Raw genomic sequence first — 12,335 nt, forward strand, 5'->3', positions numbered from 1 at the left:
TTTGATAAGTAACTTGAACTTAAGAGCTGAAAACAAGTAAAAATGTCTAATTAAGAAAATTATCCGTTCAATTAAGGGTCTAGTTAAGTAATTGAGAGCTCGGTTGGAATGAAAACCAGCAGACACAGGGGGGTCCCCAGGACTGAGTTTGAGAAGCCCTGGCTTAAACCATGTACATAAAAGTCAAATGAAATGTGATTAAAGTATTTTAATTTTAATTCCTTTACAGGCGCAGTTAGTGAACAGTGTTAATCCCATTCACATGTCTATCTGTGCAGGGCGTTCAAGTCCATTGTCCAATCCCACATATGTGTAAACTTAATTTTCTTGCCAGAAATTGCAGTAGAAGTTTGAAATGTTCTTTAGAAGGTTATGGCACTACATTGTTTAAACAGTTGCTGTAAACGGTCCTGTAAAACTGAACTTTGCCCAATTTTCACCAATGTTTAAGCCATTACAAACCCTCTTTCCTTTATTTATTTAAACCCCTCTGTTTTTGAGTAACTCAGCCTACTCCTGTGTAAATATAGGAATGCAGGATCTCCTTTAACTTCCACACGTTCAGCTTGTACTGGTTTCTACTGGCGACTGCTGTATTCAAGCAAACATTTACCAGTATTGAAAATATTTGATTTACTTCTATTAACAGCAGTACAATGATATGTTCCATAACCCCTCACCACTTAACCAATCCGATAATGGACACTGAGAAAGTACCAGTAACCACACTATTGGAGTCTGCTGGAAACTAGCAGAAACCAGTCCCAGAGCTCTGCTGAAGTTACTGGAAAGTCAATTTCTAATGTTTTTTTTTCAAAGGCTCTATGAGAAATTCAGACTGGGTACTGTTTGGAATTTCACAAAACAAAACAAAAAAATGTAAAATACACGGAAAAGAGAGAATGTGAACAAGAAACTCATTGTTCGTCGTCTTTGTAAAGAACCAGCATTCTTACAGACAGTGGAAGTGTCTTGAAGAAGAACTAATAGCACTTAGCAACTTCCAGTTGTAGCTTGGTGATCAAGTAACGTTAGGGGGAAAAAAAAAAAAAAGTTTCAGCTCAGCAGACCCTGTGTTCCCTTCCCGTGGTGAATTTCTCATCCCATCAGCACAGCTTGCAATGTTAACTAGCCTTTCCTCATGGTCGCTCTAGTGTACGTTATTAAAGTGCATTTCAGGTTCATTCAGAGAATGAAATCATGTGATCAAGGAACCCAATGTAAGCACAATGTTGTTTCAATTCCTGAGCATTGTGAATCCGATTCTGTTCAGAATCATTGAGCAGAAGTGCTTGATCCAGACTTCCATTAGCAGAGACCAAACCACTACACAGCTTTGATTTACAAAGCAAACGTGCTTCCAGACTAGCTGAAACTGCCTTTTTGTAATAGAACGAGATCTTTTATAGATACCTTGTATCCAAGGTTCTATCACTATATTTTGGGTACTTTTTGTTTTAAAAAAAACTAAACAAAACTCTTTTTTTTTCTTTTTAAGAAAAGTGTTGTATTTTATATATAATAGAACATTTCAATATGATAATATGTCATTAATATATTTATTTACTAATATATTTATCCATTTTTGCCAGGTCTGTAAATGTTTTTTTTTTTTGTTTTGTATAAAGATGATCAGTGCCATCACAAACATAAGGCCTGGCTCCATTCCAATTATACACAAATAAATTATTTTGCAATAAAAAAAATTGTCTATGGTTTGAATTTTATCTTCCTTCTAATGTAATTCTAAAATAATCTCTAACTGTCGGATCATGTCTGCTGTTATTGTGGAATAATGCAGTTAATATTGTGTCCTATTAGATCCTCCTTGGCACACTGTTTATTGAAGGCATGGCCAGCTGTCTTCTCGTTAGCACCAACCTGTAGGTTTATCCTGGCCTGAATTAAAAGCACACATTGTTTTCCAATAATATACAGCCACAGTGCCTTTACATCAATAGGATTGTGCATTGGGCATTTTGGATGTATGGATGATTTAAGATCGTAGCATTTTCAACTAAGCCTGCCCTCCTAAATGGGTTTCTGAATCAGATTAAACCTCGAGAGGATAATGTTTGAGAGGTTTGTGCAGTGCAGTCGAGTGGCGCTTCAGTATGGGTCAAACCCAACAGGATCGGATTGAAATAGTACAGTAGCCCGCTGAAAAAAGACTGCAACTTAACAAGCAGAGAAGGCACTACATTGTAGATGTCAAGTTGAACAATATAATAGCAGTAAGCTCCACCAGCACACAAGCTTGGAATTTACCAGTAGATCTGCTAAATAGATACTAGTGTCTCCTCTAACTCACTTTGTTTTCTGGTTCTTAATGTTTGAATATCTGGTACAGGTATACACAGAGCAGGATATTTTTGGAGGACTTGCAGAATTTTAAACAATGTTGGTGTAACTATGCAGTCCGTTTCACGTGGGCATGGCTGTCTTGTCAGAAATCTCTTCTGGGTTTACAGGGAGACAGATGGCATTCTTCATATTCCTAAGGGGTGTTTTTTTTTCTACAGCACAATTTTAAAAAGCCATGCTGACTGGACAATGATGGATCCAGGTTCAATCAGGGTTTCAAAAAGGTGAGTGGACTATGCAGAGGAAGCTGGGCGGGGAACAGGAGTGATCAGTATGCCTGGGGTCAGCCAGATATGCTTTAAAACCTATTTCCCAAAATTTTGTTTTAAGAAAAATCTGTTCTGGATAAAGCAGATATGAATGTCAACGGAACAAAAAATAGACCATGTTTCAGATCACCCAAGTGACCCACGGCTCAGACCTGCAAATTGACATTAAAACTGCAGACCCTCGATAGTCATTGTACAACCCGCATAATAAAACTGATCTGTAACATCACTGTGTGGGTGATTGTAAAAAACTGAAGCTTGTCATTCTCAACACATGATTGTAGGTGCACTCCATTCATTGATGGGCTCTTAATTCAAGCTGCAAAGTCAGGACCAGCATTGCAGCTGATGAAACGTGGGACCTGTATGTGTTTAAGTTGCTGACAAAACAACATATTTGATTAGAAACCATTTTACTTCACTTAACAAGTATCTTTCAGTTGACTCCCTAACTGTCTAATTGTCTAAACCATAAAATGACTGATTTCTTTAAAACATATCCTGGGATTTCTTGACTTCATATATTTCTATGGGTGTTTGATACAATACTATATTAACTGTGTGGTGATTGATTGAAACAGGGTTGGTTCAGTTTGTATTGCAGTGTTTTATACACATTCACATATTCTATCTGTCATTATTGAGCCTGGAATTAAACATTACAGGTAAAATGCAACAGCAAAACTGTTCCCCTACGCAACACCAAAATATGGAACTAGGCACCACAGCTAAGTGAATCAGTGGGGAAGCAATTTAATGCCACCATGTACATGTCGAGCTTCCTGCCAGGCTGCAGATGGATACAGAATATGAATAGGTAATAACTGAGACAATCCTGTATTATCACGCTTCTTGATCATTTCTCAAAGCAGACCTGTTTACATGAGCTGGGTGAACGCTGATGCTATAGAAGGTGTTCGCTGTGGTCAACGTTAATAGAAAGACTTGGGCTGCCCCTCCGAAGTTAACACTGTCAGGTTTCCTCTTGCATCTTGGTCTTTCTCAATCGCTTCAAATAGAGACTTGAAATTGCCAGCTCCAAAGCCCTGAAAAGGAGTAATATTTTGAATTATTTTTTTTAGGATACAACTAGAAAGTTCTTCATGCTAAAATCAGCCACATTCACTAAGCTTTAATTCCTGAGTTATTTAAAGAATCATTTTTGGTCTTCTGTTTATCGCTGCACTTTCTATCGTAGTAGAGTTCTCCTTTTTATATACTGCAATTTTGAGTGGATCTTTCTCTGTCCTTTATACAGTTCTCCAGTGTTGAAAGAGTTAAGATTTTGCTTTTGTGAGGAAAATTGCCCCCACAGGTCATCAGAATGCAAGTGGCGGTTCACAAACCACAGAATGGACAAGTTAATGAGCCCACTGGAGCATTGTTTGGTTAGTGAATTGGATTGAAAGTGTGCAATTGTTTGGCAGCATGCAAATACAGATTGCAATCTTCCACGATCAGGCAGCCCGAAGGAATGCGTTGACAATCTTCCACGACCAGGCAGCCTGAAGGAATACATTGACAATCTTCCACGACCAGGCAACCCGAAGGAATGCATTGACAACCTTCCACTACCAGGCAAACCAGCAATGTGAGATACGGGTGCGAGACTGCCAGTATTGTGTGGTTTTAATGTAGTTTTCTTTATCTATCTGAACTGGACTGTAATGAGAGGTGCCATTTTATTACTCTGTCTGAAGACTTCTTAAGAAACAAGTACTGCTACAGAGAAAGGAATTCAAGTGTGTTGTGGGGTGACAGTGGTACTGTATAAATAAATACTTAGCCTACAGTAACACTATATAACATTTGGTCATACTAGCTGGGGATGCTTCAGTTTTTTGATATTGGTCCTGCCTATGCTTAGTTTGCCCACTTGAACTGAATGCTGAAGAGTTTGTAATTAGATCATCTGTCTAAGTCATTGAGGGATATTTTTGCTTTGCAGCAGCAGGGAATCTGCTCGAAAAACAGAAACTAGACCAGTGTGAAAGAACTAGTATTCTACCTGTAGACATCGAGGCAGTTTTAAAATGGCTAGATAGGAAGGTGCAGTATGAAAGTCCTAGTCCGTATTAAGTAGCAGAATGACACAGCATGGTTTTAAGTGAAGTTCTAAGTGAAAGACGTGTTGCGTAGTGCTGGACTGTGTGTATAGAGGTGTATCTGTCGTCTTGGCCACACTTACAAAGTGATTGTATCGCTGAATGACCTCCAGGAAGAGGGTGGGGCGGTCCTGGACTGGTTTAGTGAAGATCTGCAGAAGGTACCCCTTGTCGTCAAAGTCCACCAGGATCTTCAGCTCCTGAATTCAACAGGAAACTAATCATTAGACATTTTCTTCAGAAGGTCACATACATCAGAGTGATAGCAAAGTGGTCTACTTCAGAACGCATGCTATAACATAGACCTGAAATCGGACACTATCGATTGATTCACACATGCATAGAAAACCAGGGACTGTTATTAGTTTTGCCTCTAAGCTCATCTGTCAGTCAAACTAAAATCGGTTTTCCAAACCTATTTGCTTCACAGGGACCCAGACATTAAAACTGCATTTAGTTTCATAGAGTCCTGCAATGAATGAATTTCCTCATTCAAAATGAGTTGACAAGTGGCATGAGAGAGAGAGAGAGACCGAGACCATACCTGTAATTTCTTAAGGTCTTCCTTTACTTTGATTTTTGCCGTTTTCAGATTTTCCCGAAGCAAATCGTAGTAGCTGTCGGGAGTTTGGAGAAACTCCATCCCTCGGGCTTTGAGATTGATAATCTAAATGCAGAAGTCATTGGTCAGTGGCTGTGGCGTGCTGGCACGTGAAATCCACCATCTAGAACGGAGCTCTTGAAAGAGCATGCTGTGCTCGTTCTCATCTTCAAAACAACCCCCATAGCTCTGTTTGAGAACTTTACTAACGGATCTCTGTTCTGTATCTTCAGTGACCAGCTTTAATGAGGATTTGCTGGTGCATGTATAGGCTATCAATGCAGTGACACTATAAATATCAGCTAGAAATAAGCGATGCAGAGGAAACGCTGGGACCTCTTGGTATTCTTTTAAACCAGTCCTTGAAGCTTTGTAAATGGCCCAATATGACAAGAGTGACATGTGGAGGTTGCTAACTCAGAGACTGAGCTCATAGGGTTGAACTTACAGCCTGGATGATGTTTGAGGTATTGAGGGCGATGTGCTGGACTCCTGGTCCTCCATAATAATCCACATACTCCTGGGGAGAGGGGACATGAGTGAGGGCAGCAGTAGAAGGTACAGTATATTGTAACACTGTCTTTTTGTGGTAAACTAAGAAGATGGTTTTATACCACAGAGACCCCTAGATGTCGCACTTGTTCCAGGAAGCACACTACGTTCGAAAAGTGATCTCTGAAAACAGACTGAAATATCTTTGTCGTCAAAACTTAATTATATGTGGCTGGACTTTTACAATTGGATTTTGTTTGGTTTTTTTATATAGAAAAAAAAACTTAAAATGGTATACTTTTATTTGTCGTGAAAAACATTCCTGAAACCGCTGCTGTTCCAGCAGACTTGGAAACTTTGCAATAGTTTCAGTGTCTCGTGTGAAAATAAACAGGGGGCTTTAGCTTTAACAGTTCTGTCACTGACTGTCACTCAGGTGTTGTTCTTTGTGTTATTGTACCTGAATTTGAGATTTCTTCTTCCCGGGAGCTGGTTCATTGATTGGCATCTTAATAGTCTCTTCATAGTTGGTGACCACAATGGACCTCAGGGCGCTGTACTCTGTGTGGATCTGCTTGTCATCTATGGACCAGAACCGATGGAAGAGGAGGCACTGCTGGTACCTATATGAAGGTATGAAGGTTAGGCCACTTTGAAAGCCATTTCAGGGCACCTGTGCTAAAAAATCCAACAGGCCTCCAGCTAATTTATTGTAATTCACATCCAAAACAATGCATATAGCCTGACCTATCAAAATATAATACTTTTGAATTTGTTGCAATAGTAGTTCACCAAAGCAGGGTCAATGAGATTAACATTATATGAGGAGCTCTCTTTTCCTATTGAGTGAAAAATACTCCAGTGCAGCTGGCGACAGGATCTGTTTCACTAACGTCAGACCTGCATTTGAAATACGTTTAGTGATTATCAAGCTTGAAAAGCCGTAATGAAGGTTTCTGTTTCAACCCACGTGTTCCGAGAGGAACTCAGACAGAAGTAGACGAGCCTTACCAGTCCGATACTGGCACCATGTCATTGTCTGGCTGGTTTCCAACAACGTGATCAATAAAACTGAGACAACCTGGTGGCCTGAAAAAAACAATATGTAAGGACAAAAAGTAAAGCCCTTTCTATTTAGTAATCAATTATTTGTGTCTATATATATATATATAAACCGAACAAAAACTCTGTGGAAACATATACACAAGAAGTTAGCATGTCTTTTTGCAATGCATTAAATGTTACATAATTTTCAATTATAAAAAAAATTGCAACTGTAACGGGCAAGAAGATTTTAGTAACCTGCTATATTTAATAGCCAAGCATGCTCCAGCACCATGCAAAAGTTAGACTCATAAATGATAAACTATATTAAAACCATGATAAAAGTCAATCTACCTTTGCCCTGTTGAGAAAGCTTGTTTTGTGTGTTCTCAGGCAGCCCTGTAGAGAATAGGGCAGCTGTCACGGCGAGGTTCATGCTCTACTCACAGTTTGGGTAGGAGAGGGTCTGTGAACATGGGCTTCCCGTACCCAGGCAGGAAGAGACCTTTGTAGGGCCCCAGGTACTCCACCAGAGTGTGGGTGGTGTCTCCATACTGAAAACACAAGCACTTGCATATCAGTTGAGGCACACATACCCACAACCAGGGTTGTAAAAGTACACATACTTATCCCTCTTGTTCTTCCCTGGTAGTCCATTCTTACCCAATGTATATAAACAGCAAATTGTGCCCAAATTGCCACCTTTCTGCCTTTTAATATTATTCTGTAATTCTGAGTAAAACAATTTCTATTTATATTTACAGCACACAAATGTACTCCAGTGCTGTAGTATGATGCCTGTCGATTTATACAACCAGGTGGCATGTATTTATGCTTAGAGTCCTGACCTGCTGATCAGTAAACCTTTGCACGCTGTTAAAACAATTGAGCTAATTAAGCACAACACTAAACTGCTTCTTCAAATAACAGTCTTTTGAAGTGCATTTGCCTTTGATACAAGTTATATGTCCGGTATGTGGGGTACTATGTAAAGGCGTATGAATCGAGTCCCTTACAGTCTGGATGATCGCAAACTTCACTTCTCCATGCTGATCCTGCTCTACCCAGGGCTCCTTGACGATCACTGCACCTCTTTCTCTGGCTTTCTGTGGCATTCAACAGATTAACTGTTACATACATGTAAAATGCATACATGTTAAACATACCGTAGTAAAAGCATGGAAAGTGTAATAAGCAGTGTAAGCATTGTAAAGCCCAGAGATGGGCTAAACTATGGTAAATAGCATGGCACTATAGAGTTCTTGAACTTACACACACACACACACATTGTACCATTTAAAAAAATATTATTTGTTGTTTTATTTCAGTGATCTCCAGCACACAGCGGGGGGTCTGAATCCCACATCCCTGGTGTTTCTCCTCAGGATGATTTATTCACTATTTATTAATTTTATTGCATCCAATATATATATATATATATATATATATATATATATATATATATATATATATATATATATATATATATATCTGCCTGCAAAATATCAGGGCAACAGACTGAATATCTTCCCTTGTACAGGGTGTTAAAGTACCCCCTATTCTTTGCGCATTTTTGAGGAGTCTGCTGAAGATGTTCAAAAATCAAATCTGGATGTGAGGAGTTAAAAACCCTGACCCGCGCTCCAGATCAAAGAGGAGATTATATCAGCTGTGCCAAGAGGCGGGCGTCCTCACCAGCCTCCTGTACTGGTTGAGTTTGGACAGCGTGTCTGCTGAACTTAGCACTAACGGAATTCGCAAACAGAGCAGCACCTTTACTGGAGAGCCCTCTGTCTGAACTGAGTTAAACAGTAACCACAGTCGTGAAACACCAACTGAGCTTCAATTAGATTGGGTTTTGTTTAACCTGTAGCTCTGCATTAAAAAAAACAACCTCTGTCCACCTGTCTGTATATCTATCTATCCCTATACATGTTTGAAGTTATTCATTCAGAAATTGAAGGTAAGTTACCTGCACTATGTAGTCACAGTCCTCTACCTGGAATGCAATGTCTTTAACTCCATCGCCATGTTTTACTAGATGTTCTCCGAATTCTTAAAAAAATAATAATAAAAAAGCAGAAAAAAATCAGACATGCTAAACTTGTTCTCGCTATTAACTGCTTGAATTATTATCAATTTTTTTTTTTTTTTTTGTAACTTGCGTATTGAATAACCTAACGTTATCGGATAGCAAAATGACTGCCGGTTAGTTTTATTAAGCAGTGTAAAGGTGAAGCATGTTGTCAAGTGCTCTGATCAGAAAATATAAAACGCTGGCTAGCGTGGTATAGCCCTAACTTTAAGACAAAGTTTGCAGCACATTCCTTTTCTGGTGTTTATTAAAGAAGATGTGTTATACAGACATTACAATAAACTGCTTGGAGGAATCAAACATGTAAACTGAAAATGATGCCTCGCCTAGATTTTAATTGCAGGATACAACTAGACTAGACTTGAGCTATTGTGTAAGTATTTACCTTCATTGCCAGGGTTCAGTGGAGACTGGAAAACAAACGTGATCTAAAAAGAGACCAGATCGTTTCAGTCAGTCCTTCAGATTGATTGTAATAAAGGTCCTGGGTTTACTCAGAGTTTTTGTAGGTGTGTCTCCACTCCTATGCATTGTGATTGGTCTCGGTACCAAATACAGTAAAGTGCTTGTATCAACTTGAGTTCTTTTGGGGACATGGTCATGGACGTGAATGCACTAGATATGTTTTAGTGACAAGTAAACCTGAATTGCTGTGTGTGATTGGGAATATAGGAATATCCTCTCCACATGCATATGTAGCAGCTGGTTCTCATTGTACCAGGTGGGGGCGGGGCTGCCCAAATCTGCTTCCCAGTCCCAGGCTGGGATCTGGGGTAGATGACTAGACTAGAAGAAGTGAATTTCCAAACCTTGTCCTGCTTGATAACATGCGATACTATATCTCGATTCCCGGTCTCCAGTCCTTTGTAGGCTGCAGGCTCAAACCCCATCTTGTCACAGTAAAAGACCGCCGCCTTAGAGAGACAGGACACACACAGCCAGCGTTTTGAATTACCGTGCTGTTACACATGATGTATATGCAATAGTGGTGTGCAGTGTTCACAGTATGCAATGTGCAAACTAACCACTCATTCTGGGATACTGTGACACACTGTACATCCAGCACCAGATCACAACACACTGTTGCCAGGGCCAACTTTTTATGTTAAAACTCAAGACAAAAAAATGAGGTGTTATTTTTAAACTTACAACAAAACTTTGTCTATTTCTTGTTAAGAAACTACGACATGCAACTGAATTTGTATTTGTAATGCTGAGTCACGTATTTCGCTGCCCTTTTTCATTATGCACATCCACCTGAGCATTACAAGGCAGTGATTAGAAGTTGAAACCTCATTATGTTCCTGTGTGATGAACAGTTTGCAGTTTAGGAGAAAACAAAGTCAAGCAGGCTCATGCCATTCATTAATGTACAGATTAAAACTAGATAGTATTAACAGTACAGTTTACCATATCAAACCTTACTGCAAAATATCTTGGTAACAATAAAAAAAAAACATAGAAAATACGTTTATCCATAGAACTTCTACGATTTAACATTGTTTATGAATACGCTGACCTCGCTCAGTCTCCAGATTAAAGAACTCAATACACAAAGGTTGAATGAACTTTTAGATACCGGGATTTCATACACCCTAGTAACGTCAAAAAAAAAATAGTTCTCTGTCTTTTAAATTCTACAATGGCATCCTACCCCACAGATCTATAAAGATGTCAAATGTACAGATTTGTTAACCTATGGAACAACCTTTATGGATAGATACTGTATTAACATATGTGTGCCTGTGTGACTCCGTTATTGATGAATAATGGTTATACCACCCTGTTTATTAGGATGCATTCTTCTTGTTTTTGCAATTAGATTGGTCTTTGTCCGTTTGATAAACAGCAGGGCTTAAAATAGTCTTTTGAGAAATACATGCAGCGGCAAAGGCAAAGTTTTGCTCGTGAATCGCTTTCCCTTGCCAGTGTCTCTTTTTGTTGCAAGCTGAAATGAGGTCAGTTCTGAACTATCTTATTGTTCTGAGTGAAGTGCACACTTCACAAGTGACGCTGGATTTGTGACAAGTTTTGATGGTTGGATTGTGAAATGTGCGTGCTGTCGTTTTTTTGTGTCCTAGCATAAGCCATACAGATGCCACTTTGAGACAAAGTAATAAAACCGTTCAAACATTAAACGCAGAATGTACATTTTTTGGGGCTGGTTTCTTATAACTTTTGTAACATTTTTATTCCACTCTTCGATGTGATGCATGCTTGGCGGTAATGCTTGGTAAAGCTTACTCTTTGAATCCACATGGAAACTGAAAATGTCCAGAAGTACAAAAAAGAAAAAAAAACGAATGAATACAGCAGCTTACTTGTTTGGCGTTTCCTACCCAAAAGGTGACATGGTGGAATTTCACGAATCGACCCCTTTCATGCTGAAAAACAACACAGTCGCTCTATAATCAGGCGTTTGAGAATATGTTTCAGTTTTAAAGATTAGAGTCTCTTGTAGAAAATTCAACTTTTGTAGTTGGGTGCTGGAACCATTATTTGGTAATAAGCATTCCACCCAGATCTGAAATTAGAAATCAGGTCAGTAATATTGCATATATATATATATATATATATACTTATAAAAGAACTAATAACAAGCTTGTTACAAACACTCTGCCGTGGATATGAATTATACAATACATGTAAAGTTAATGACCATGACTTACATATTGCAACACACTTCTGCAAGTAATACTGTCAGTTTATCTTGGAAATAAATTAAAATACACTATATATGCAGCGAGGAACCCAATTATCATAGAGGACAGAAACATACCTTTTCTCCTTTGTCTGTATATGATGTCTGCATTGAGTAAAAAAAGAAAATTGTTATACTACTTCAAGCACACAGCCTAGCCGTTGTTTAAAACTGTTTAAATATAGATTGTAATGCATTAACAATTAACACAGCTGTTATATACAAAAAGGAAATAGTTTTTTCCAATTTACTATGTAAAAAAAACAAAAAAAAAGTAATATTTTAAATCCCATACATTCAAGTTTTCAAACTTACCATTTTTTGTTTTCCAGAACTACTAATGCCCACTCTCGGATCCAGAGCCAGGATTCTGCTAGGGAGAGATATGTACTGACAGGAGTCTCTGTGTGATTGGTAACCTGAAGGACACGCCCCTTCCAGGTCCACTCGTCATGTCAGTTCAAACGGCCTCAAAAAATATGTGTTTACCAAGTGGTGTTATCGTTAACGTTGAGCTAACAATTATTTACTTTGTTCCCCTCTGTATCAAGTGTTCCAGAACTGTTTTTGTTACAGAAAACTTTTTCTCATCCATTTTGCTCCTCTTGTATTATTAGCTTGAGTGCGATTTTGACTGCTCTCTTATTCATTGTGGATGCTGCAT

General features: G+C 38.7%; 1 protein-coding gene across 1 annotated transcript; it reads right to left on the bottom strand.

The window, feature by feature from the left end:
- Positions 1-3,225: 3,225 nt before the first annotated feature.
- hpda (4-hydroxyphenylpyruvate dioxygenase a) lies at positions 3,226-12,070 on the bottom strand. Its single transcript, XM_041241033.1, has 14 exons — positions 11,987-12,070; positions 11,750-11,776; positions 11,292-11,354; positions 9,780-9,884; positions 9,356-9,398; positions 8,848-8,930; positions 7,892-7,981; positions 7,323-7,429; positions 6,843-6,920; positions 6,292-6,454; positions 5,788-5,859; positions 5,283-5,405; positions 4,822-4,938; positions 3,226-3,679 (listed from the first exon to the last, which is right to left on the bottom strand). The coding sequence occupies exons 1-14, from the start codon at positions 11,987-11,989 to the stop codon at positions 3,566-3,568; spliced, it is 1,188 nt and encodes a 395-aa protein (XP_041096967.1). The 5' UTR covers positions 11,990-12,070; the 3' UTR covers positions 3,226-3,565.
- Positions 12,071-12,335: the final 265 nt, after the last annotated feature.

This window comes from Polyodon spathula, unplaced genomic scaffold, assembly GCF_017654505.1.
Source record: "Polyodon spathula isolate WHYD16114869_AA unplaced genomic scaffold, ASM1765450v1 scaffolds_740, whole genome shotgun sequence".
Lineage (NCBI taxonomy): Eukaryota > Metazoa > Chordata > Actinopteri > Acipenseriformes > Polyodontidae > Polyodon > Polyodon spathula.

Coding starts and splice junctions, on each gene's coding strand:
- hpda (XM_041241033.1), bottom strand. Junction 9,885..11,291: donor GGGTAGGAAACGCCAAACAA/GTAAGCTGCTGT, acceptor TGTCTCTCTAAG/GCGGCGGTCTTTTACTGTGA. Junction 5,406..5,787: donor CCTCAAACATCATCCAGGCT/GTAAGTTCAACC, acceptor TTCTGCATTTAG/ATTATCAATCTCAAAGCCCG.